The sequence below is a fragment of the Lathamus discolor genome, chromosome 4 (assembly GCF_037157495.1).
Source record: "Lathamus discolor isolate bLatDis1 chromosome 4, bLatDis1.hap1, whole genome shotgun sequence".
NCBI lineage: Eukaryota > Metazoa > Chordata > Aves > Psittaciformes > Psittacidae > Lathamus > Lathamus discolor.
This window is the reverse complement of record NC_088887.1, coordinates 95,716,222-95,743,814: the sequence shown is the minus strand read 5'-3', so window position 1 is coordinate 95,743,814 and position 27,593 is coordinate 95,716,222. Positions and strand designations below refer to the sequence as shown.

The 27,593-nt window shown below is 39.9% G+C and overlaps 1 protein-coding gene across 2 annotated transcripts in view; it reads left to right on the top strand.

Moving 5' to 3' along the window:
* The window catches only part of EPSTI1 (epithelial stromal interaction 1), a 52,541-nt gene that overhangs the window by 12,176 nt on the left and 12,772 nt on the right, over positions 1–27,593 (top strand). For both annotated transcript variants that reach the window (XR_010612371.1, XM_065678190.1), the window contains exons 3-8: positions 969–1,052; positions 6,168–6,241; positions 6,875–6,958; positions 12,391–12,464; positions 22,240–22,333; positions 25,575–25,658. Coding sequence is in view for 1 of the 2 variants with exons in the window: in XM_065678190.1 (XP_065534262.1) it covers positions 969–1,052; positions 6,168–6,241; positions 6,875–6,958; positions 12,391–12,464; positions 22,240–22,333; positions 25,575–25,658 (494 nt within the window). In the remaining variant the exon portion in view is untranslated. The remainder of the gene's footprint in view (positions 1–968; positions 1,053–6,167; positions 6,242–6,874; positions 6,959–12,390; positions 12,465–22,239; positions 22,334–25,574; positions 25,659–27,593) is intronic.

The window sequence follows — 27,593 nt, the reverse complement described above, 5'->3', positions numbered from 1 at the left end:
AAGCATGCCAAGTATTTCTGCCTTGGATACAGGCAGAAATATGCCCTCAACGAATCCAGTCTCTACATAAATGCTTGTTTTAAAGGTGAAATAACAAGCTGGATTCTCTCTTGAGCCTCTTTAGGGACTTGCCCAGGAACTAGCTTTGTCTTGTTAGAGGAGAGCTGGTGTTATCATCTGATAGCCATAGACTGCCACTAGAAAATATGATTCATATTAGTTTTAGTAAGAGTGAAATGAGTGCCTAGAGGAATTATGTACTGCTGTAAAACACAGCTCCTCTTTCCATAGGCTTTGTCAGCCTTGCTGTTGAAAGGAATTGTTGGGTTTTTTTCGCTTTGTCAGTCAATTTGAAAGTGCAGTTTAACCAACCAGCCATCCTTGAGCATGCGGCTGGTGCCTCTGGCTGTATTGACTAGACTTCACCTGACTACACTGGGAACATGCCACCCACCACGCATGGATGAGATGTTGAAGTGTCGTACCCTGAATTATGCATTCCTCCTGTTGTTATGTAGGAAGCATGTGGTTGGGAGGGAAGATCACTTTTCTTTATTTCCCTGCTGGGGAGCGTTACACTACAAGCATTTCCCTCCATGAAGCAATAACATCTTAAATGTAACAACTTCTGCTTTATCTAGAAGAGTAAACACGGTGGCATTTACCTACAGGCTCCTAGGGGTTAAAAAGCAGTCTATTATCTGTCCCTTTGCTCTTTTTTTGTTTTGCTTTTTGGGGTTAAGTCCTAGGATTTTTTCACCATACAGTCTGAAGTTAGGCAAAATGTTTGTTTTGTTAGCCGATCATTGCTGTGATTATGTAACCTCCTGGGGGGGTGTCTGCACCACTTGAAAACAAGTTTGTCTGTTCTTAGATGGTCTTTAGGGTTATATAAAATTAGCAACAATGCCTCCTTTTTAGTGTTGCCTCTAACTTTCATATATTTGTTTCTATTTGTACCTGCTCAGTTGCTAAGAAAGAACTGGATGACCTGCAGCGGTGGAAGGAAGAGCACAGGCAAAGGCCTATTAACTTGGTTCCACAGAGACTGGGTAAGACATGCAAATCAACTATTATGAGTTACAAAAATTTATTTTCCCGGTCATGAGACAGTTTTCACTTTTTCTCACATACTACTTATTGAAGAGATTCAATGTCCATTAGGGCTAACATGAGCCTACTGTGTGTACTCTGTGTTTTTTGATGGTCATGGCAACAAACATGTTTCTGAAACAAAACAGCATAGATTGTCACCCAAGAAATCTGTCAAGATCAGTGTAGAAAATATATACTAATATCTGGGAAAAGCAGGTGGATTATCCCTCCTGCTGGTGACATTGTCTGTGGTTGGTATCTCTGTTGGGGTGCACATTTGGCATTAGTGTGCAGATGGACAGCATGTGTCAGAGACTCTCCAGTTAGAATCATAGAATCATAGAATAGTTAGGGTTGGAAAGGACCTCAAGATCATCTAGTTCCAACCCCCCTGCCATGGGCAGGGACACCTCACACTAAACCATACAACCCAAGGCTTCGTCCAGCCTGGCCTTGAACACCGCCAGGGGTGGAGCACTCACAACCTCCCTGGGCAACCGATTCCAGTGCCTCACCACCCTAACAGGAAAGAATTTCCTCCTTATATCCAATCTAAACTTTCCCTGTTTAAGTTTGAACCCGTTACCCCTTGTCCTGTCACTACAGTCCCTGACGAAAAGTCCCTCCCCAGCATCCCTATAGGCCCCCTTCAGGTACTGGAAGGCTGCTATGAGGTCCCCATGCAGCCTTCTCTTCTCCAGGCTGAACAGCCCCAACTTTCTCAGCCTGTCTTCATACGGGAGGTCCTCCAGTCCCCTGATCATCCTCGTGGCCCTCCTCTGGACTTGTTCCAGCAGTTCCATGTCCTTTTTATGTTGAGGACACCAGAACTGCACACAATACTCCAGGTGAGGTCTCACAAGAGCAGAGTAGAGGGGCAGGATCACCTCCTTTGACCTGCTGGTCACGCTCCTTTTGATGCAGCCCAGGATACGGTTGGCTTTCTGGGTTGCGAGCGCACACTGCCGACTCATGTTCATTTTCTCATCAACCAGCACCCCCAAGTCCTTCTCTGCAAGGCCACTCTGAATCTCTTCTTTGCCCAGTCTGTAGCTGTGCCTGGGATTGCTCTGACCCAGGTGTAGGACCTTGCACTTGTCATGGTTGAACTTCATGAGGCTGGCATCAGCCCACCTCACAAGCGTGTCAAGGTCCCTCTGGATGGCATCCCTTCCCTCCTACAAGAAAACTCCTCTGTGTTAGGGGCCAGTATGTGTGCTTTCCTGACTGCTGGCTCTTGAAAAGGCAAAAGTGATCCCTTCAGCTTCAGCCATTTGCAGGCTAAATATGTGAGGCTCTGTATTACAAATTTTATAAAAAATAACAACAGATGCAGTAAATGGAAAACGGGATAAAAAGCTGCAGGAACTTAAGTCACTCTGAACTGATGTGTTTGATAAGGTAGCCAATCTTTTTCTAGACAGGAGATCTCTTCAATTGTAAGCACTATAAATAATTTAATTTAGTGCTATTTGGGTGTTAGCAAAAAAAAAAAAAAGATGGAAAGTTAAAAAGCTAATGAACCTACCTCCAATCTTGTATGGAAATTAAGACTGCAGATTGTGCTGAAGCAGGAGGAAAGCTTTTAGAAGTGCTTTTGAAGTACCAGTCTTCAGACCTATCTTGCTTTACTATCTTTCTTTGATGTCTTTGGCATAAAAGGTAGGAAAGAGCTGATGAAACTTGCTAGCCAGACAAAACTTCAAAGCATCATCCACATAGGACATGATGAGGATACTGCACAGCAAAAATAGGATGACCTTCAGGAACTGCACTAATAGAAATGGGGCAAAATTAATTCTGACAAAGTGGAGGATTAAAATGATTCCTCTATCAATTTTGTAGATCTGGAACTGCTCTTCCTTTGCTTTGCTGTCATAGGAGAATTTGGGGTAAACAGTGCAGGTTCTCATCTGCCTTGACCTGGGAACTAAGTTCCTTCTTTGCCATGCTGCACAATATAAGTTTGGTGTGGTGCACTGCGTATAAAAAATTGTACCAGGCGGGAGATGGAGGAATTCAAACTGACTCCAATGAAGATTTGTGTTTGTGGTCAAGGTGATACTGGTCCCACATGTTTCTTTTGCCCAGCAGCCTGAGTTCCAGTTGTTTGCAGTGATGGGACTAACCTTGAAATTCGGTGTAACGCCCTGTATTCCCAACCGTTCATGTGCAGTCATGTAGCCGGACACACTCTTTGTGAATTCAAACTGCTGCTTCTTGCCTGTGAGCAGTTCCTAGTACACATGCTTCTGTCCCAAGAGGAACACAAAGAGAAATCTAAAACCAGAAGTTTGTGTGTGTTGTCTATGCAGAATGTGTGCAGGCTGGCTGTGTGACTGGGGATGTGGTAGCAAACCTGCAGTGACTGGGTGTAGGAAGTCTTCTTCTGGTCCCACTGAATTTCTTTCGAAAGAAGCAAATTAAGAGAGGGAAAGAACTCAAGGAGTTTATATGAGCTCTTCAGTCAGTGTCTAGCTGCCACATCGAAAGACCGCTGGAGGCTGAGACATATGCACTATGCTCAGTGCCTCTTAAAAGAGGTAAGTTGCAAAGATTATTAGATCTTGTCATTCCCACAGGAACAAATTTGAAACAGAAGAGAGTTCAAGGAAGGAGAAAAAAAAATACAAGTGGCATCTCTAGTTTCACAAATGTAGGTATTCATTAAGGTAAAAGAGTATCTCATATTATTTCCTCAGGGTGATTTTAAGAGACTACACATCTAGCCCAAGTCACCAGAGAATTCTTAAAGTTGAAGTTTCTAACACTCATGTGTTCCATAGGGAAATAAATATTCTGGATTTCAACTCTCTAATATTTGACTGGCAAATTTTCAGGTACCATGGAGGGTTGAGAGCAATGAAAGATGCATGTTCCACTGTTCTCCATGACCAATAAGTGGAGCAAAAAATCATGCTTGATAAATGCCATAGTCTCTTATTTTGATCATACTAGATAAAACCAGTCACAACATACTCTGACTTCATTTGAACATTTGACACATTACATGCAAGCCAAACTGAATGAATTAAACCCGGCTGAAAGGCTATAGGCAGTGGCTAATAATGATGAGAAAACTGTTGAGAGCTTATGTCCAGCAAAACATGCAGAAAAATGCAGTGAACACAAGAGTTCTAAATGTTGCCAATAAAAGACTAGAAAGAAAGATCACACATCCAAAAAGATTTAAAACTTGGTCAGTAGCAATCCTGTTTTCTAGACTTGGGGAAGAGACACTCTACAATACGAGTTGTATGCTTATTGCTGCTGTAATCTTGTTGATTGTATACTGTATGGCCAGTCTTTCTTGAGAGTTTAATCTTAACTGAGTTATTTGGGTGCATAGAAAAGTTGCCACACTTAGGGAATTGATCCCTTATTCACTGAACCTCACAAAAGTATCTAAAAATTAGTTACTTTTCATTACTAATTGGAGAAAGCTAATGAAGATTGATCTCTCCTGAAAGATCTAATGTAATATAGTTGTCTTATGTTTCATAGTGGTTTTAGTTGGAAAGGAGCTTAAAGATCATCTAGCTCCAACCCCTCTGCCATGGGACACCTTCCACTAGACCAAGTTGCTCAAAGCCCTGTCCAGCCTGGCCTTGAACATTGCCAGGGATGGGGCATCCACAACTTCTCTGGACAACCCCTTCCAGTGTCTCACCACCCTCACAGTAAAGAATTTCTTACCAAAATCTAATCTAAATCTACCCTCTTTCAGCTTAAACTGTTCCCCCTTGTCCTGTCACTACATGCCCTTGTAAAAAATCCCTCTCCAGATTTTTTGCAGGCCCTCTTTAGGCACTGGAAACTGCTCCAGGGTCTCCCAGAGCTTTCTCTTCTCCAGGCTGAACAAGTCCAACCCCCTCAGGCTGTCTTCACAGGAGAGGTGCTCCAGCCCTCTGAGCATCTTCATAGCCTCCTCTGGACTTGCTCTGACAGATCCATGTTCTTATGTTGAGGGCCCCAGAGCAGAATGCAGCACTGCAGGTGGGGTCGCACCAGAGCAGAAGGGGAGTGCTCCATCCCTGGCGGTGTTCAAGGCCAGGTTGGATGAAGCCTTGGGTGGGATGGTTTAGTGTGAGGTGTCCCTGTCCATGGCAGGGGGGTTGGAACTAGATGATCTTGAGGTCCTTTCCAAACCTAACTATTCTATGATTCTATGAATCACCTCCCTCCACGTACTCACACTTCATTGGATGCAGCCCAGGATGTCAGGCACCTCACCAGGCACCAATTTTTGGTTTTCCTAAAGCAAGAAAATACTTTGGAAAAAAGTAGACAAAATAATAGAATCAAACCCACTCTCTCCATCCTGTAAGACTTATTATCACTTTCTCTGTATGGTTGGTTTTTCATTTGGGTTTGTTTGTGGTGGGGTTTTTGTCGTTGTTGTTATTGTTTAAATGAAGGCTGAACATTATGGACAAAGGTTTAAATGTTTTCAAAGGAGAGCTTATGCCTTTGGAAAGGGCACTTTCTGCTACCTGAATATGAGTAAGAGGCCTGTGGGAAAAGGCTTTGATTTCCATCTCAGAAAAGTGATTCTTACTGAAGCTCCAAGATATTACTTAGAAGATATTGAAATGATAGCATCCCATTAGCTGGCAGACACCAAGCTCCTAAACTTGATAAAAAAAGAAACTTTTTGGTAATAAAATTTCTGAATCTATATGTGTATGTGTGACAAACTGAGCAAAGGTGTCAAGAGCTAGATCTGAAAATGAAGACTCACCCGCAAAGCGTAACTGATTTTCTGAGAATGGAGTAGTTCCTCAGTAAACTGATCATCTACCTTAGGACTTATTTGCTGGTAGAATGGATGATACAGTGGATGCGCTGTAAATAACAAGCTAGTGATTTTGATGGATGGATAAAATGATCAAAAAGGTCTCCTATCTGTTCTCTTTAATGTCAGGCAGCTACTGTAATTATAAAAAAATTCCTGTATATGCATACATCCAATCTGTTATATTGCTCTGTTCTGCAATGGCTGGTATTTGAACTTATAATGCTCATGCTAAATGCAATTTGTCCTTTTTTTTTTTCCTTTTTTTCCTTCTAAGGTGGAAAGCAATCAGAAGCTCAAGTAAGGCAAAACCAGCAAATGATGCTCATGCAATCCAAATACCAGCAAAAGGTCAGGAAGAATAAATTTGTTTATTATAAGAACTCAAAACCCCTTGCTTTTCATGAAGTGTTTCATATGGCTATAAAATGAACTCACAGCTGCTTGACAAAAGAAAGCCATGAAACCTGAAGGAAGCAGCTGAAAACTAGAAACAAATGTTCTGCACCAAAGAAAATGAGAAATCTGGCTATAAATATGTAGCAAGCAGTATCACAGATCATATGTAAAGTGATAACCCCTACAGTTGTAAAGCTACTTATATGCCTCCCTGTATCATCTGGCACGCTGCCTACACTTCAACTAATTGACCAATATACCACCCCATCCAGTGCTTATATAGAGATGTTGTTCCTATTATAAAGGGTTTAAATGCTATTAAGTTATCAATCAGCTGTGTGATTCCTTGCATGAATACCCATTTATCAGTGCTAGATTTCTCAGCCATTTTAAAGCTGATAGCAGAGTAGCTGGTGCACGGCCTGCTTTATTCAGTGTCTCATCATAAGAAAAAATTCTGGAAACTTTCCTCAAACACACTTTAAATTTGAAAGACATGCATTACAGGAGTGAAGTCAAGTCACCTTATGTGTTCTTTGAATGCATATGTATGTAAAATTATTTTCTATGTTTATGTCAATACAGCACAAGAGACAAGAACATATAAAAGCAAAAAAGGAAGCTGAAGAAACTGAAATCCTGAAAAAGAAAGCACTGCAGAGAGAAAAGGTAAGTATGGTTGCTGCAGAATTGGAGCTATAAAACAAAGGACATGTCTTCATACTTGATTTAGCTGAACTACATGGAATAGACAAATTAAATAGTAGCCCTTGATTGTATCAAGGAGTTAGGAAATCCAGTTTTCCTTTGTCTCTGACTAAAGGATGCCTTACTTGGTGTTCTTTGGGGCTTGAGCCTTCCTCTGGCTCTTCAGAAACTCCAGTATCTCAATTGCACCCATCCTGAAGAGTTAGCAGAAAGGGAGTACACTAGGGTCAGAGGAACACAGGTCACACACTGTTGTGCATACAGATTATATAGTTCACTTTGGCATGAGCTTTCTCTGTAAAATCAGATTGTAGCAGATCACACAAAGACCTTATAGAAATTCATAGTTGCCTGCTGTACACATGGGAAGAATACAAGAAAATACAGCCTGTCCTGGTGGAAAAGGAATCCAAATCATGAAGAGGTCAGTGTAGTCTATCTGCATTGTGCTGTGCTCACCCTGAAATTCAAATGACCCTCCAGCCCTGGGGCTTGCACACCCAGGTGTATTACTAATATATAAGGTCACTTTTCCTTCTAATATTCACCATACATTGACACCAATGGTAGTTCAAATGCTATGTTTTATTTTGTGTTTCTTTGGGGGTTTTTTCCTAGTTACTCTCACAAAGGATCTTATACTGTGTGTTGCATAAACCTTTGCAAAAGTCAACTCATGCCTCCTTGGTGGCAACCAAGTAACAATCTATTGAGATTGTAATGTGGAACTTAGATTAAAAAAGACAAGAGGAGGAGCATGATACTGATGCATGCAGTAATGATGACAGAAAGGGAGATTTCAGGTTTGCAGGTTCTGTCTTCACAACAGTAAAAATAATCTTCTATGCAGAAGCTGAATGCTGAGAGTTAATTTAAAAAATCATCACTCCTGGACAGCTTACGATGGCACCCACAAACAAAAATAGCATTAACTGCCTCTAGGTAATGGTTAGTCTGTTCCCAATCTTTCAGTGGTTAGCATGGCTCTTTGAGCAATAAATATTTGCCCATACCAAATAGCTCATGGGGGCAATAAATACTGTCATGTGAAAATGTCATTAACAGTTACCAGCTCATGTATAGCTCCAGAAGCAGTGATGATAGCAATTGTAGAAAGGGGATTAATTATACTTTATTTACCTATTACATATATTGTTTCCCCATGGGCTTTTGACATGAAAGATGTTGCAAGACTGCTATAATTTCAAGTTACACCTGAAAAATATATTGATGTATCAGTTTTCTTTTCATGCTCTTTAATTTCTTTCCCTTCACTCCCACAGAATATAAAATCTTTATAGATGTTGTAGATAGTAAAACTGTAACTATCAGTTTCTTATAAAGGAGAATGCTACATCATGGCAAAACGTCTTTGCCAAACAGACGGTTTAATTTGAATAAGCAAACATATACCCACAAAGCAAACAAACAAAACAGAGGAGCATGAAAGGGAACTTTTAATTTGAATTCCTTTATTTGGTCTGTCCTCCACAATAGTGATTGAGCTGACGATGATTTCTGTTTGGAAGATATTTTATATATAAAAAATTTAGCTCTGTGTGTAAGGAAAGCATGCTGAAAAGCCTCTTTTTAGTGTCAATTTGGCTGCCTCACCCTGCCTGCAGATGAAAGGCTCCCAAGAGCTGAGTATGACAGGAAAGGGATCCTAAAGAACTGGTACTGTACAAGCAACATTAGGCCCTGGTTAGTGCAGGAGAACTTTATTTTTGAAGTGACAGATCTGTAGATAATTGCACCTGCTGGAACTCAGTGGAGAGCATGCCTTTCTACAAATGCACAAGCTTTCTTTTCTTGCTGGCAAGTCCTTTTGCTGGAGGTTATTATTCATGGTGTGAGGCTTCCCTGCCTGTGGTAGGAGTTTGGAACTAGATGATCTTGAGGTCCTTTCCAGCCCTAACCATTCTATGATCCTATGATTCTATGATTCAATAAAACCCAAATTGTCAAACAGTCTGAAAGGAGATAATGGCTAGCCAGCTTTATCAGCAGGGCCTCTGAAACTTTCACAGCTGGAAAGCTGCTTTGCCAACAAATATGAATGGTGAAGCCCTATGGACTAATGTGCAATGACTAGAATGGGTGATGGTACCCAGCTCAGTTCTTCCTTGATTGTAAAGATGATGTACTGTAAGCCAGTGCTGCTTATAAACACAGGATCTGTTTATGTTACTGCTTTAATGCTGGTTTTGCAGAGAAAAGCAGTATCTACTCTTCCATTACCTTTGTGACCAAGAGAAAACTGGGTGCCTGCCAAAGCAGTACCCAAATGTGGAAGGTCTGCCTTACCATCTGTGCAAGTCCACCTGCTCGCCTCTGTCATATTTTCATTAACCACGAGGTTTGGTGCTGGACTGCCAATGCTCTTGGCATCTACCTTGTCCTTCTCCAGCTCCCATAGAGTAGCTCTGGCTTCCCTCTCATTCTGTGATGTCCCCCCACAGGCCCGCTTTGTGTGAATTGGCACTCAAGTGTCTGCGTGGAGCAGTGAATGGGATTTGGGATCCCCTGCACTCCACGTCAGGGAGCTTGTCCTGGGACTGCTTTGATTTTTTCATGGGATAACTCTGGGCTGCATGAGTTTAAATATCATTCTAAGCTAGTGATCTTTCAGTGCTCACTGAAATAATTTTGGAAAGACTTTGCAACACTAGTAGGGAAGTCCCTACTTCTGCATTTGTCCCTAATGCTGAGATGTGTGTCTGTTCTGCAGAAAGTGTGGGAGTACATGGGAAGTAGCACTGTTATTAGTTACCCATTAGTAGCAGGCATCTGCTGTTAGGTATCTTTTGTGTAGCCCTTCACATCACAGATTTTGATCAGACCCAATCACGCTTTCTTTGTGTCTTTAGACTGGATATTAGGAAAAAGTTTTCACCAAAAGGGTGCTCAGGCATTGGAACAGGCTGCCCAGGGAAGTGATGGAGTCACCGTCCCTGGAAGTGTTCTAAAAACCATGTAGATGAGGCTCCCAGTGACATGGTTTAGTGGTGAACTCGGCAGTCCTGGGGTAATGGTTGGACTTGATGGTCTTAAAGCTCTTTTCCAACATAGTTGATTCTGTGATTCTATGATTCTGTGATTTTGGGTGGAAGGATTGTCAAAGTTCCCAGAAAAATAAAGAAGTGGGTGATATTTGGCTTCCTGTTTTTTAAACTTTCCGCATTTGTGCTGTACAGAAAATAACATAACTTAGTGCACTGGATATTTGTTTCCTGCCATTCAATCTCTGTGCCTATTACCTTACTTTTAGTCTTTCCTTGTATAGTCTAAATCTTGATAAAATATTTAAAGATTCAAAAGATGTTAAAAAGCGTAATGTAATTCTACTGTGTTCAAATTTCTTTTGCTCTTACATTACATAGTAACAGTCCTGCCATCTTTAGATGGAAACTGTTGTATTTAGAATAAGCTGTAATTTCATTTTATTCTTTATCAGATCATGTGCTCTTTGACTGTGTTAATCAGCATGAAAGGCCTTTTTTGGGAATTTGCTAAAACCAGGCACTTTACAGACCTTCTGCTAATGCTTTTCAACATGTTTACCTTCAATATCACAGCTGTTCTGCTCTTGGCTTTGTTTTTGAAGACTATGCCAAATGTGGAGTACTTTGGCAACGTCTATTGATAGATTATCATTAGTTAGAGAATGTCCTATTATCATTGTCTGTCCTAAGCAGGGGGTCCCAGAGTAAACCTCTAGAGGAAAAAACAATCACACCAGCCACAAGTAAATGATTTCAATATGCTGGAACTTTCTTCAGGCACCATTCTGAATAGCTGTAGGGTATTTCCTTCATTTTTATCTGCTGTGAGATGGAGGTGATGTTGAAGAACTGTTCAAAGTTAACATCACTGTCGTGTTCTAGCTAGGAGCTAGACCACAGCATCTCCGGTGAACTTTGGGTTTGAACTTTCAGCAGCCTTGCAATATGATGGTGGATCCCCCATCAAGTGTTGTTTTCAGAGGTGAAGGTATCAGCTTGCTATGTTGAGCCATGTTGGGGAAAAGCCTGGGAGCTAGTACTGATGTCTGAGGGTAGCAACATCAATTTTGACAGTAATAGATGCTGTCAGATTTCCTTTCTTCCTCTGTCCTTTTTTTCTTTGTAAATTGTTAAGATGCACAGATGGGTAGGAGCCTTTTGCCTAAAAAATCATCTGTCTTCGAGCAGGAGCATATAAGATGTTCATTGAACACTGTCAAAATTTACCTATATTGTGGGGTGAAATCCCTTACTTTAGTTTGATTTTTTTTTGTTTTTTTAATTGCATCAGTACTACCACTGTCTCAGCATGACAAATGACTGAGCAATGGGACATCTTATTCAGAGATTCATATTTCTCCTTTTGTTTATTTTCCCAGTGCTTTTTTCTAAATAAGTCCTTTGCCTTCCAACATTTTGTATTGTTGCATAGCACAGTGGCTCTTTTCCCATCAGCAGACATCTGAGAGGATTTTTTTTGATCTTAATTCAATACATGCCAAGGAGGAATTTGCACTTGTTTTGCAAATCTCTTCCAGACAGTCATTCTTTATCCAATTAAAAAATGCTCACCCTGAAATCACTGAAGGCAAAGTAATTGAGTAACTGCCAGTAGAACTGTAATTTCACTGAAATGTTATTGACTGCACAACAAGAAGAAAATGATGGGGGTGAGGGTTATAGCCCAATTTCTAACGCCACTTTCCCCTTTTCACAACCACACACCCCATTCTACTTGGCCCTGCACAAAACCTCCACCCAGGTACAATGTCCTGTCCCTGATATGGGGCTCTGAGCAAAGGGGCCATACCCACTTATACCTCCTTTCTCTTCTCTGCAAGTCATTGTCTGAAATTTCCAGGGCACTTTCTTTAGAGCAATGCCTGGTTGCTGGGATACCCAACAATTACCTTTTTTCATTCTCAGGGTGGGTGATGAGCAGTGGCAGTCCAAGGTTGCAGTTTGCTCAATGTGCTACTTGTTGTGAACCTTGGGTAGGAGCTCCTGTTGGAGCATCTCCCCCACCAACTGCAGTGGGGGAGCTTCTGCTCAAAATACAGCAGGGCTGAAATCCCAGTTTGGCACTTCTGATTTGTGCTTTTAATACGCTGAGCTGCCTTTTGACTGCTCTTCCCGCTGGACCTTGTGCTTTTGTATTTCAGACTGGTCTCTTGACTAGGAGCTGTTTGGTCATATCTGAATACTTATAAATTTGAGATGGGGTCACTTCTGTACCCACCTGCTGCTATAGCTGTTTGAAAAAACAAACAAACAAAAAAAAAAAACCCAAACAAAACCATAATATTGAAATTCTTAAATTGAAATAATCAACGTTTGTTTCTGGCTTACTAAAATCTCAGTTACGTTTTCCTGGTTTTAATGCTATAGGCAGAGAGACTTGAAGTTAAGAAAAGGCAGCAAGAAATGCAAAGAAGAGAGATGTTCCTTGAAGATCAATATTAGTAAGTAAAATCTGAAATTTATTACCTAGAATTCTTCGTCTGCTTGTCCTTCTGGGTTGGGTGGGGTTTGTATTTTATTTTATTTACTATTTGTTTGCTTTTGTCCAGTTTGGGGCTCAAAGAGGGTTTGGCTTCTGTTGCTGTTTTTTCACCTTTTGACTTGAAACTTTTGACTTTAGGGGAAGAGGCAATGGGCACAGGCAGAACCACAGGAGGTTCCTCCTAAGCATCAGGAAACACTTTTTTCACCATGAGGATGACTAAGCATGGGAAAAGGTTGCCCAGGGAGGTTGTGGAGTCTCTGTCCCTGGGGATATTAAAAAGTTCTGGACAACTGGTTCTAGGTAGCCCTGCTTGAGCAGGAGGTTGGACAAGATGACTTCCAGAGGTCCCTTCCAACCTCAATCACTGATTCTGTGAAATATTCCAAGCCTTTTCCATACCTTACTCTGACAAATTTGATTCAGTAGATTTCCCTTAGCTTCTCAAAACATACACTTTGAAATGAAAACTGTGAATTATAGAATGACTTTGTGCTTTCTTTCTCTAACTAAATCAATATATGATCTTTCAATCCAAGACTAATCATCAAAATGGGATCTAAATTACTCATTTATTTTAGTGACTAGTAAAGAAATCCAACTCACATGAAAATAATGAGGACTTCCTATATTTAGCGTGGTCCTACAGCTTAAATGTAAAGATCTGCTGTGAAGACCTACTTCCTAAGAATACCTCCTTAATGTCAGATTTAGATGCAGTTTAACTTCTAGCATAATTAATTCCATTAGCAGTGAAATTCCTGCCCGGCCAGTTCACTCTATTTATTTAGTTTTAATTGATCCAGACCAATTCTATCACATAATTAACACACAATGCTGTTTAGTCACCTTTACCTTTTTTTATCTTTGGCTCCTGAAACTGCTCACCTGTGTTCTTAGCATGATTGATTGCTCTTTCCTCCTCTGCGACCTTTAAAGGAGTCAGTTTTGTCCCATGCTAGTAGCTCCAGTTCTTTCATCATTTGCCCAGACTGTTCTCTGATGTACAGACATTTTAGTGCTTTCTCACTGATCTCTGCCTTCTTGACTTTTTCCTTATTTCCTCCCATTTGGCTTTAGGTACAGCTCTTTCTTTAAATGCATTGCCAAAGTTTGCCTGTAGATGCTGGTATTTTGCCTGCTGTGTGTCCTCTGTTTGTCCCAGTGTGGATTTCCCACACACCTGGATTTCTCAGGATTTCTGAAGACCCTGCACAACTTTAGATCTCTGCCTGTTACTGACAGACCAGACACCTTCATGCTCTTTGAGCCTACCTCGATAACGAATTCATCAGATCTTTTCTTTGCAGGGTCCTCAGTTATGGGACTTGCTTTTTCCTGAAGGGATTGTCAGTTTCTCCTTTAAGCTGATTTTTGTTTTAAATCTTATGCAGTTATGCACAGAGACATATCTCTTGCTGTCCCTCACCTTCACTTGGTACATTTTTTTTCTTAGGATGACATGAATTGTGCTGATCAGCACTTTTTCAATTTAAAGTAAGCTTGGTTCTGCCAAAAGCAGGCCCAAACCATCTGAAACAACTTCTTGTGGGGAGTGGGTTGGTCCCCAGCTGATACAGAAGCTACCTGGACACTGAGAAGGAGACTGCTTGACAGCTGTTCTGTCCCCTTATTTAGGAATTAGTGAGCATTCAGTTAGTTTCATCTTAGGAAACCAAACTGACTGATGGGACTGAAGGCAAAGATGTATTGTTGAGCTCCTTTGCTCAAGATTATGTTCAACTATCAGAAGATTATTTGTACATATCATGTATTGAACACACACACTGAGGGCCCTGCAGATACTGTGCCTGGAGTCAGTGAGCTGAAAATCTACCTACAGCGAATGCAATTTTGGTTAAGCAAAAACTTCCCATGCTGTACAGTGACACTAGTGCCTTCCCTGGTCTGAAGGATGGCCTCTGGTGGGCCCAGGAAGAGGAGTCTTTACCACTGGACGTTGTTGAGATTGTATTGCTGAAAGATACTGGCTTTATAGAGCACAACATCCAGAAGTAATGGGAAGATACTGTGTGACATCTCAGATCTTGTAAAGTAACTCCACTGAAGTATTGACAGTTGTTAGACATGTTCACATAGAAGTGCTTTGATATTTAAAGATGTGCTTTTGCCTACTATGCAAAAATGAATAACTCATTACTTCCATCATTTAGGACTCTACGTCTAGAGGCAAGAAGAACAAATATGAGGTTATGCCCCTTTCCTTGCTGTCTCTGCTAGAGTATTTTGATCTCCTCCCATGCTTGCTGGGAGGGAGGTAAAGGAAGGTCATGTGCTGCATATAAATCAGTGACCCCTGCAAAGTCATGTCCTGCGGAGCCCTTTCAAAAGATAAGCTGCCTTGTTAGCTTGTCCTCTGTAAGCATCTGCAGCTGCAACATCACAATTTTCCTGAGGAGATCAATGCCTACCAGCAGTCTCATTAGCTGGGAAACCTTTTAAAATTGATCACCACCTCTAGCTGTATCAGTCTCCACGGGGTACAGCCCAATCAGTACCTCTCCTTTATGAAATGCCACTTCTGTTTGATAAGGAAAGGCAATTAAGATTCTCATGCCTTTAACATACTCTGGCAATAAAGTATGATGCTGCCCGGGAGTTTGTTGTTCTGATTAAATTCCTGTCACTGTTAAAACCAAGAACATCTCACTGAAATCACCTTTCAAAGGGCGTAACATGAAGTAAGTAAATGCCAAAAGGGAAAATTGTCTGCAATGTTGTCCACTGTCTTCAGAATACAGTCACTTCCTATCTTTTGGGAGCTTTGTTAGCTTCTTTGTGTACAACTAGCCCTTGGAAGTCAACTGTATCTGTTGTCACAGTTACTTGGATATGTGTTTATGTCTCGTGAGAATGAGGTCTAGGTATGCATACAGAATGCTGTGGAAAAGTTTGCAAGCCTCTCTCTTTTGGGATCAGCAGCTCCTTTAGCTCCTCTGACCCAGGTGGACTCAGACTCTCTTAGGTGACAAAAATGGACAAAACTTACAAGGTACCTCTTAAAGCAGCTGTGTATAAACAGCCTGAAGAGCACACAGGAACAGACTTTGGGCTGGGGGAACTGCTGCATGACTGGTTTCTACTACCAGAGGAGAAGCACTTCAGAGATTTGTCTTTTTATTGCTGTAGTTCTGCCTTTGCAGATGCCAGATCTAGAAAATGAGTATTTGCCCCTTTGTCTGCCAGAAACTGCTTGCACATGAAATGGAGCCCTTGCTTCTGAATAATGGTGTCTTAGATGTATTTTACATTGATGGCCTCTGACAGAGACTGCATTTCTGTCAGAACGCATTAAAAGGTGATAAATGACAGTGTAATCCTTACTTTGCAATTGCTAATCCTGGTGAGGAAAGGACTAACTGTCCATCTTTCCAAGTGGGAACAAAGAAGAGGTTAGATGGCTGGCCCAGGACATTTCAGGACAGCCTTCTTTAGATGGGACACAAAAATAGTCATTTAAACAGTAATGAGAGACGGCTAACTCATGCCTTACTTTTCTCTGTGGCTTGCTGTGCAGGCTGTGTGAATCTGTGCCTGAACTGCAGCATGTCTCACCATGTGGTTTGAGCCCAGCTCTTTAGTAAGGTGCTTTTATTTAATTTGGATTTGACTTCCCAGTAACTGTAGTGTTGGAAGGGGTTCACTGCTTTCGTAATAGCCATCTACCTATTTACATAATGAGAAAAGCAGTCTAGAACATAGGGTTACTTTTTAATAGTACAGCATGGCTGTTATACCACTTCATCCTTCCCTTTGTTACATGTTCATGCCTCTGTTTTTGTGAAGGTTGTACTCCTGTAAAAATTCCTGGCACTGCTGCACTCAGGTACACGTGTGCACTCAATATGTTCTGCTCAGAACCTGAAGCTGGAAACAGAACTTGCCAGAGTGCCTGAAAGTGCATACTCTGAGCACAATGCCGAAGGTTCACCAAACCAAGCTGATATACAATTGCCTGCCAAAGCGGTTTTTCTCAAAAGTCATAAAATGCAAGAAAATAAAACCTGAATCAGATCAGATTTTTTTTTTTTTTTTTTTTTTATCTATTTTCACAGGATAAATACTGGTGTCCTTGCCAGTTTTCAGTCCCTATGATGTGTGGTTCAAACAACAGGCTGGTAACAAATTTTCCCCACAGAAGTGCAAATGGAAACCTGACCAGACTTTTAATATAGATTGCTAGAGAGAATGAAAGAGAGCTTGCACAAAAAGGGTTTGCAGCCTTGAGAATCTTTTGTTTGCTTCTTTTCACCACAATGGTCTTCATTTTGTTCATTTGCTCCTTATTATTTTAAGCATTGTCAATTATTTAGCTAACAGGCAGAAAACTAGGCTTTTATAGACGTCCAAAGGGACTCTCTTGAGTGTAATAATGAAGGCAGTTTATTGAATGCCTGTGAGGTTGCTTTCTAATTGTATGCATTATTTTGCCCATGCAAGCTGGCTGAAAATATAGAAGCAGATTGCACATGCAGATGGAGCACACAGAATGGAAGATCTATGCAACAGACTTACACAAAACTGTATTTTCCTTAAAACTGAATTTATGCTTATTACTTCAGATAATAAATTAAACTTAAGTCTAAAATAACATTGAAGAATATTGGATGAGTTGGTGGGAGGAAAGAATAGCCTAGCTGTATTATTTCATTCAGCCAGGGGAAAAAAAGAAAAAGCAAGTGGGTTGACAGGAAAGGTTAGTTTTGGGTGTGGGTAAGAAGTGACGAAAATAATTCTGCTGAGAATTTTTTTTTAACCTATTTTTATACTTTTTTGAAGCTTTATACCTAAAATGAACTAGTGCCACATTTTTTTGTTCTTATCCCCAAGAACAGGAACACATGCTCAAGAACTCAGACAAGAAAACCTACCAGCTAAAGACAGCACAGTTTTGATCTCTATAATTAGATATATCCAAGTCCTCCTGACTATGCTTGTGCTTTACTCCCACTGAAGTCCGTGAATGCTGCATTAAACTTGATATGTGGCTATTGGAAGGGTTTGTATTGGAAAGCAAGTGAACTAAATACCCAGAGGATGTCCTTTCTTCCCAGTCAAGGGCATTGCAGAAAAGCCAGCAACATCCTACAGGAATTTAATGGATTAATTATGTCATATTGTAATTCTTCACCTTATAGCTTCCAGCAAAAGATGAATCTCCTGCTCACACGCACACCAAAGAATGGACATTAGTTCACACTGGCAACTTTGCACATGGCTGATGTTTGTTTTTAAATTCTTATCAAAAACTGGACTCTGTCCTGCAGGCATGGTTTCAAGTTAAGGCACAAGTAAACCAGAATCCATGAAGAGTTGAAGGCATGTTTCTTGCTGGAAGACAGAGATATCTTTACAACCTTGCCCCTTGTCATGGCCTAGCTATGGGAAACATGGCAGTTGCTTGTAGCCTTCTAACTTATATAACCCTTGCAAACTTCTTGCTGTGATAAATCTCTGCAAACCTGGGATGTGATAGGAGGAATGTATAACTATGCTGTCAAAAAGCATCGGTGTCCCCAATCAGGCTACTTGCAACTTGCTTAATGGCTTAATTTTGAAATACGTACCTTTTGCGGGAGTATTTCTGCAAATAGTATCATGGACTCCCCAGCTTCATTTCCCACTTTAACAAACGATATTCATTAGTGAAAATCCCAAGTATACCTGCCTCTGAAGTCTCTTTCTCCATCTCCCAAATCAGAATCTGTGGGAAAACTGCATAAATGGATCACAATCTCATCGATCTTTGCATTGACTTCAGGAATTTCTTGTATTTTAACATTTGATTTTGTTAGGCTGAGGAGCACCAATGGCCCTAGTACTAGCCAGGCTGGCTGTAGTACATAGCAAATGCCTGATCAGGATGTGTATGGCAATTCACGAGGCAGAAACTTTGCTGAGGAAGGAACAAGGGCATCAGTAAGAACACAATCACCATGGACCTTACTGAAATTAAGAGTAGCTTTTCTTTTGGGTAGGCTTTAGTAGTGTTAAGCAGCTGAGCTAAATTACTGCAAAACTTGAGGAAGTCGTTATGTTTGGCCAATTAAATACGTTGAAGTGGAGAGAAGCATAGATACATTTGCTGGTGCTGCAAAAAGACGCGTCTTGAATGAAATTCAGTTTGGGGTTTTTTTCTTTTTTTTTTTTTTTTTTGTTGTGGGTTTTTTTTTTTGTTTGGGGGGCTTGGGGTGGGGGGGGGGGATGAGGGTTGGGAGGCCTGCTATTGTTTCAAAGCCATCATGAAACTTCTGAGCAGATATGTGAAACTAACATTATGTATGCATTATGTGTGGTTCTTAGTGTTTCAGTTGAATTGGAAGAAAATGATGAAATATCACTTTAGTATTGCTTCCTGACAATGAATTTGGAAGCTGATGTGTCCGTGTTATTCAGCACTAGATACCACTTCTATTGTTTTAGCAGCTGCTCATGTTGTCTTCTCTCTGAAACTGCTATAATGATTTACCTGGCTTGGGATTCTTTATTTCTACTTTTTATTATTGTTTCCTAATTGCTCTTATCATGCTTGTGGACATTCATTAGAGTAGAATTGCTGGAGATCCTGCAGCTTGAGAAAACAAGGAGCTGTCTTGTGTTCAGTAGTAATAAGTGTGGCCATTATCTTTAAAAAATTGTCAAGAGAAATAAATAGGTTTATGATATATGCAACGGTACTGTGCTGCTTTTGTTTTCAAAAGCACTGGCATAAAAGCCAGTATATTTTTTCTGTATCCTGGCATTTCAATATCCATCAATTTAAGCAGAAGAATTAACTGCCACTGGTATCATTGGGAAGGAATAATGAAGATTACAAGAAGCCCTTTTAATTGATGCATTTTTAATGTTAGTCTGTAAAACAGCCTTAAACCCAAGAACTTTATGTGTAGGCAGAAAAAAAGATTTTCTTTACATCTTTGTACTGAGAGGATTAAAATCTCAAATTGTATGCATTGCTTAGCAAGCAGTGTTGTGCAACATTTTGGTGGAAGAAGATGCTGGAGCTTGAGCCTATGTCCTTACTCTTGTCCCTAAGGATGAATCCACCCCTAAACTGGGGCAGTTGCATCTAAAGTGCCTGTTGGGAATTAATTGTGGTTGATCCTCATTCCTGAACATCAGCCAGGAGTTATTTGGGAAAGTGCTGTTTGAAATAGGTCAAAACTATTCCAGGAACTGTTGCCACAATATAGATGGCTGAGTTCCCATGCTTAAAACATTGCTGGGTGCTATTAAATGTATCAGTATGGGAGTAGCCTATTTTAATTAGCAGAGCAAAAGGCTTGTTCCCAATGTTGTGATGGGAAACAGGACTACCAGAAGACTACCATAAGATTGCTCCAGCTTAACCAGTGTTTCTAAATGGCTCTCTTCCTTTCAGCCTGGTGCTTAAGTGTAGTCAGAGCTCAGGTTAGCAGCCTGTTAGGATGCTGCCATCTTCTTTGTCTATATTTTGGGTCTCCTTTTGCCTAGCTAGTTTTGAAGGGTATCAGGATTCTGCTGTTTTCAAATTAATTTCTCCAGCTCATGCTTTTCTTTCCTTAATATTAATTAGTTTAGAGTAACATATTTAATTTACATCTTTGATTAGCCCTTGAAGTTTTAGCAATTGAGCAAGATGTTGCTCCAACTCTCTGAATGCAGAACACCTATGGACACTTTGAAATGCTGATTTCCTTCTGGAGATAATGCTTTCCTCTCTGGAACATTAATTGGACTGTCATCTCTGACTTCCCCTTTCCCTGCAGTGTGGTTTATGCTATGCTCTGCATTGTTACGATTATAGATTTAATATGAAAAACACCATTCGGACAATATTTTGATAGTCTGACAACTCCGGATGCATTGCTAGGTTTCTATAGAGATGCTACACAAGGAATTAACATATATGACTGACTTGACTGAGTTTGCCTTTAGTCAGGTTCAGAAACCTGAGTCCCTTTCTTGTGACAGGGACACATTACTAATGTGTTACTTAATTGGCGTAGTTAGGGTGTTTTCTGTATTCAAAGGCAGTGCACAGTCTTGCAGAGAAATTTTATTTGCTTCCACTATTGTAATCATCTTTTCTAAGACTGAAACTGAGTTAGTTTTTCATCTATCCATGTGCTGATCTGGAAAATGCAGTGTCTTAAGCTTCCACCTCTTTTTACACAAATAATGAGAACTCCCACATACCCCTTGTCATTCTTTTGCCATCCGTAAGGAGTTAGAACATCCAGGTATACCTCCAAGTTGCCAGATATTTCTTTGCAGAGCTTCAACCTTCTCAAATATATTCCAGACTTTCTGTAGGAGTTCTTACTCTTTCTGGTGTAGAAATAAATTATTTTAGCATAGGTAGAGCAACACAAATTCTGCAATGTAAAACCCCAAGTTCCCAAAATTGTTCTTTGCAGTCTCACTACTTAACTACTCATCTTTCATGTAAAAAATATATGAACTTTATGCTTGGTTAAGAAGACTATTAATTTATTTAGCTTTGATATGCTTTGTATATAAGGGAATCTTATGCTTCACTTGATTCTTTCTGTATTGTGAGTTGGCTGAGGTCCAGGTAATGGAGAAAAGGGAGTGAACTGGGAATGCTGAGACTTTAAAAGCATGCCTTGCTACAGCCTGATCAAGTACTGTACCTGAACTGTAACATGGTTTTGTGTTGTGTAGAGTAGAGGAGAACTTGTGGGTTCCTGTTCTTTTTCCCATCTTCTCAAGTGAAAAGTCACCCACTGACCAGCAGGACATTTTCCAAAAATGCATCCACTCACCACTGAGATCAGGGAGTGAAAGAAAAAAATGCACCAGGTAGTCTGTTTCAGCAGTTACTCATCACTCATAGGCCAAGGCTTTTTCTCCAGGGTTAAGTAGCTGTCTTTGGTAGCAACATCTTCTCCCCCTGGCAGAGCTAGCTGGTTGTGCTGTTAGCAGAGTAAATCTTTGTGTTGAACGCCTTTTGAAGCACTCTTTCTACTCTCAGTTCAGTACCTTCTTGCATTCCAAAGCTGTATATAGAAATAAAGTTTCTTCTTTCCTCTAATTCTATTGCTTTGAGTGAAGACTTGAATAGATATGCCTGGGACTGCAGGTTTGTAAACTGGTTCCTGATCACGGCACTGAAACTCCTTGACATTTGGTTTTGTTGCTGCTAGTGACTTTTTTTAGCTGTACTTGATTAAAACTGTGAACAAAGCAATGCTACTTTGAAAATCCTGTTCAGTTGTGCCATTCTGCTTCAACTAAAGGCAAACATTTTTTTTTCAGTGCTACAAAATGCTTCAGTCTTTCTGCTTAATTAAGAAATCTGTTGTAAGTTTGCATTGTATCAAGCATGAAGGAAATATCCTTAATCTTTCAAATAACTTATCTGATATTTACAGATCTGGTAGAAGGGTTTGCAACAATTCAGTGAAGCTCTGTGTTTTAGATGCTTTACAATGAGGAAAGAAAGCATAGCCACTGTAAACCATAAATATGCAAATAGCAAGAATTGTTTGCTTTAAAAGTCCTCCCAGCAAATGTCTTATCCATAATTTAGGCTCTGATCCTCTGTCCCATTTCTTTCTCTCTGTCTCTGTAACCTTCTGTTCCACCTGTGGTGTTTTTAAGCCGGCACATGATAAAATGTCTAGGCTAGATTCCAAGGGTGGAATAAAAAACTGTATTTATTTTTATGGAAACACTAACAATTCTATTTGGATTGGATTTCTTCATAGCAAAACCAATGGATTATTGAACAGATTGGACTTGGGTTTGCCAAAGAGTGATTCCTGTCAGATTGCTAATCATGGCTCAGAATCTACAGCATGGGTAAGCAAAATTGTGGCATGTGCTATATTTTCTATCAGCTTTCCAGGTGCTGTCAATAGTGTAATATTAGAATATTCTAATTGAGCTTAATTGCCTAGACAGCACTCAGCGAGTGCCAAGGACTCTTTCTGGGTGAATGAGGTTGCCTACATTGTTTCTTACACACTGACAGTATAGTAGGGGACTGCCTTTATTATTCACAGACCTCTCTTTGGTAAATGGGAACCAGATTTATATTGTAAGGTCCAATCAGAATCTTAAATGTGCTCTGTACCCATTCATTGCGGGCAAGCTTTTATGAAATCTCAACTAGTTCATGTCAGCAGATGCTTAACTTCTAGGCAGAAAAGAAGCTTATTCCTCACTGCATCCTAAAAATGATTCCATAGACTGCTTGGGGACTTTGTCCCAGTTTGAATGAGCCTGCTAAGTATCAGTGTAACTAGGAAAGAGATAAAGTACTGCTTAAGTTTCATTATTCTAATTGCCTCAGAAAGGCTTTTCCACATATGATTAGTCTCTTCATGTCTAAACCATTTTCCTCCTAATGTAAAAACTTCCAGTGATGGATATTAAGCCTGAGACAGAAGTATTTCTCCTTTAAGGAGGTTCATAACTGGGGGAAAGACAAAGAGCAGGCAGCCAAGTGGACAGAAATTGTTGTTACAAGCAATAGTCCTTCGTCAGCAGAAACTTGGAATTATCCAATCTGAATAGCCCTCGGTTGCATACAACCTTGAGCAGGTTTGAACAGAACTAACAGCAGAGTAAAGAGAAAGAAAGCTTTACCTCCATATTTCGTAAGAAGCTTTGGAAATGCGCAAGATCCTTCTGTTAGAGAGATGGCTGCAGGCAGTATATATGACAGCTCTGTCTTGCCTCTAGTATTTCTTCCTGCTTTTCATTGCATGAAAAGGGAAGGTGATAGAAAAATTATTCTTTTCCACTTTGATTTCTCAGGTCATTTTATGTCTCTAAGAACCCTAAAGAAATTTTAGCATGTGTGGGCAGATATACAGTTTGAAGGAGCCAATCTCTGCCCAGCATTGTTTGGCAGAATGTCAGTTGCAAAGAGAATGGCTTTCACACTGCCTTTGTACTCCTGGGTGTACAAGTAAGATGAAGGATTATGGAAAGGGAGAAAATATGTCTTGAAATCATTTCTACTTACCTCTTGAAACATCCAACATTGAACAGTGGGGAGCTTGTTCTTTGGTAGGGAAGATCCAGACCTGCAGCCTTTCATATGGTGTGAACATTGAACCACAAAGACAACCAAGCTCATGTCCTCAGGACTGACTTGGACTTCAGTATTCTGATGTCTTCATATCTATACAGAAGGGGGTGAATGCCTGAGAGAACGCTGAATTCTTTCAGGTGTACACATCCTACTTGCAGTCTTTGCCTTCTACTTCGCTTACCTGTATGTGCCCTTGTCATATCAGTTTTTGAAAGGTTTCTTAATAAGTTATGCCAAATTACATACCATATTCCATCTTTGGATTTACTAGTATCAAAGCAAATAATATACATCTTTTATCCGTAATGTTCTTTAATAGTAGATTATATTATACATGTCTTTTTAATGGCAGCATTTCTATAGCTTTATGGATCAATATGTTACTTGCTTATAATGCAGCAATGCAGTTAGCAAACTGTCTTCCCAACCAGCTTGGATGAGGTATGGTCTGTAGGCTTACACACAGCCTCTGTGCTCTGTGTGAGGAGCCTGAAGCACATAACCAATGAGTTGTTATCTAAATAGACTTGGTGTACTACCAAAATGCTAAACCAGAGGAAAACCTGAACCCTAATTTTGATGTTATCATGGACCAGTCCTTTGTCTAGAGTAATTAAAAGATTCAGGAACAACGTATTTGAAATAGTGAAATGTGATAACACTTAGGAAGTGCCTGACATGCATGCTAAAAGGTTGGTGGTGGATAAATACATGACTTTTTAAATTTAAAATTTATGTTAGAAAAAAGTTTGGGACAATGGAAAGTTGATTGATTTTTTTTTCATTCACATAATTTCTTTGGTAGTTGTATTCATTTAGCACACTTAATTCAAATATTAGTGTTAAATATTAATTGAAGTACGTGAACAAATTTAACTTCTTTGGAGTGACTCTGTCATTGGTGACTTCTCTGGCCTGCTTATTTAATCAAGCCCCTAATTAATTTTAATCCTGTCTTTCAAAGTGTTACCAATCCTGTGTAGATTTTTACCGTCTTCTAACTTGATTAACACACACTTCACACAATTCTCCAAGCCATTACAGAGTAATGAATAGTACTGGACCTAGAATGAGTCTCCCTGGACACATGTAACAACTTCTCTCAGCTCAAAATTGAGCTATTAATAATTAGTTTCTCTTTTCAGTCTTTTTAGCAAATTATGTGCCTGTTGTTTTAGTGGTGTAGTCTGCATGCGTATATCAAATTTCGAGAACATTGTGTGGACCTGAAAGAAATTCCTCACCAAAGTCAAACCTGCACACTTCTTGTATTGAATTATACTGTCTCACTATTTAGTGTGCTACATTATGTCCCTGATCAAAGACTTTACAGTATAAGTGCCTATGTAAAAGATCCTAAGGTTCCTATAAGATCTTAATGGTAGGCTGGCTCTTTGCTAACTGTAACTTGTAAAAGACCAGGGTTAGTTATTGTACTGAAAACCTACTACACAGTTGAATGCATTATTTGTGATGTGTAGTTCAGATTTTCAGCTCTCTTGGCTGCCCCACAAATAATACAGCAGTTTTGATTTCTCAGTGTCTGTTGCCCTGCCTCCACAAATGCCTTTCCACAAATAACCCACAAATAACAAGCAACAAATAATTCCTCTCTGTTACCAGGCCTCCATTCTGCTTTGTTAGCTTGGTAATATTTTCTTTCTTCCCAGAATACCCCATCTCACTATCAAATTTCCTGATTGTGCTTTCTGACTGCTCAGGGCACGTTTATGCCTGCCACTGAGACACCAAGTAGTTATGTGCTCTGGCTACCTGGATGTGATGTGCAAGTGGACATTGAGCCAAACCAAATGACCAAGAGACTTTAGACCACTTCTTGTTTAAATTCTAGTCTTGAGACTAATCTATTTTTTAAGTAACTGTAATCATTCAACTGGTTCTCTTTTCTTAAATACCTGTACAACAATTTGGGAATAAGATTTGGGAATTTGTCCCCCTTCTCCCCACACCAATATGTTTATATTGTTTGCTGAACAATAGATGAGAAGCCATACATATAAGCAAGCTCTTCGAGAGGATGAAACCAGAAGATTAGAGGAAATGAAGCAAGAACAACGGAGGAAGGTAATTATACATTAACAGTTTGCATATTGTATCATTTTTGCATGCTGTGAAACCAATTAAATACATTGATTACTTGTAGCCTACGCACAGAGCTTCTCTTTAGCAAAAGTGATTCAGTCACTGTTTTCAAATATTGTGAGAGAGATGAGTCAAGCTGTAAAATTTGGACAGGGACAGGACAATTGCCTTCTAGGTTCAAGGCTATTTACATCTGGATGACTGGCTTTGTTCACCTCTCCATCTGAACAATTGTGCAGAGAAGTTTTTTGACCATGGCACCTGATTTCATAGGCTAAAGAAACCAATTTCCTCTCTTTCAGGCAGAAGTAATCTTATGAGATTCTGAATATCATTCATGATATTCATGATGATCTCAGACTCTGAATAATCTCTTTTTTTTTTCTAAAGAATTGAAGCCCACGTGCTCTGCCTTCCCAAAAGGGGATGTGGAAGCTCTCAGTTTTGCTTTTAAGTCTGTGCTCTTCTCTGCTTCCTTGCTAACCACCTAAATGAAGAGTTTTGAGTTGTCTAAAAAGCAGGCATGCTGTAACTGCAAGTCTGAACTCCACCTTCTGCATATGTAGCACATATTGCCTGAAATGTGTCTGTACCACTGTAGCCCCTCTGGCATAGATTTGAATACCATGTCCACATAAAGTTCACTACAGAAAGCAATGGCACTGTGCTGCTATCTGCCTTGCTGTAGGTGTGACTGTGCAAGTACATTGAAGGCAGCATTTGAAAATCATATTAACAAATAATTTGAAAACATATTAGCAAATACTAAGCCTCTTGATGTGCCTCTGCTGTTACTAACATCCAAATTAATGTTAAACTGCTTCCCCAGTAGCAGCAAACAAACACAACAAATTCCACACAGTGAGCTTCTACTAGAGCTGGACAAACCCCTCCCATGGATGTATCTTTCTTTAAATGTTTGGGACAAGTGTCCTCATTTCATAGTATTCTAGGAACAAGGATTCTGGAAACAAAAGGTGGGGGGAAAATGAGGTTTTCCCATCAGATGCATGCTTACCATCTGGACCTGTACAGAGGAGGTATTTTTGAAAGCTAGTCCTGATGGGTGTAAGGCTGGTAGCTGTTGTATTCTTTACATTGATTCTTCCATAGAGAAAAAAACTACAGATGTGAATTAGCATGCCCCTTCTTTATGAAGGTTTGGTTTAAAGGATTTACAGAGCTTTAGAGTCTTTACCAATTTTGACACATTGCTAAGAAGGTGTTGGCTGTTTCTAAGGCTGCTCTTGCTTGGCACATGGTTCCAAGTGCTCCTTGCCTTCATAGTTGCTTCTGCCTATTGAGCAGAGTAATGCACTACTTACAAACCTACTGTAAATAATATGTATTTTAACAGCTCCAATAATTGTCTCTCAGGTATACGTTGGCTCATTTCCACTTCAAACTAATATTTGTTAAAGTAATTGTGAATTGTGTCTTGTGTGTACCTCCTAGCACAGTATAGCTATAAAATGTATAGGTATTGTAAGTTCTCCCCTTGCCTTTTTTTTCTCAGAGCAGGTTTTAGTATGTATTGCTTGATTTAGAAATTTTTGGTATGCTTTGAACACCGCATCATATACACACCATATATTTCAGAACATTACTCCAAGAGAGGACTCAGCATACTGGAAAGTCAGATACTGGGTTTTAATTTTCAGGTTGAATAGTTATTTAAAACAGTGAAAATTAAGGTTGGCTTTTTTATTTCTTAATCCTGTTTCTTCTTTTAGGGGGCTAGACAAATATTGATACACAACACATTCACAGATATTGATTTTTCTTCATACATCTATTGCACAGTTTTTATTTAATGGAACTTGAATTGATTTTTTTTTTAACTTTTGTGATTCCATTCAGTTATTGAAGATTTTCTCTAACCGCATAATTTTATTTTAGTTTCTATTCCTACTGCTG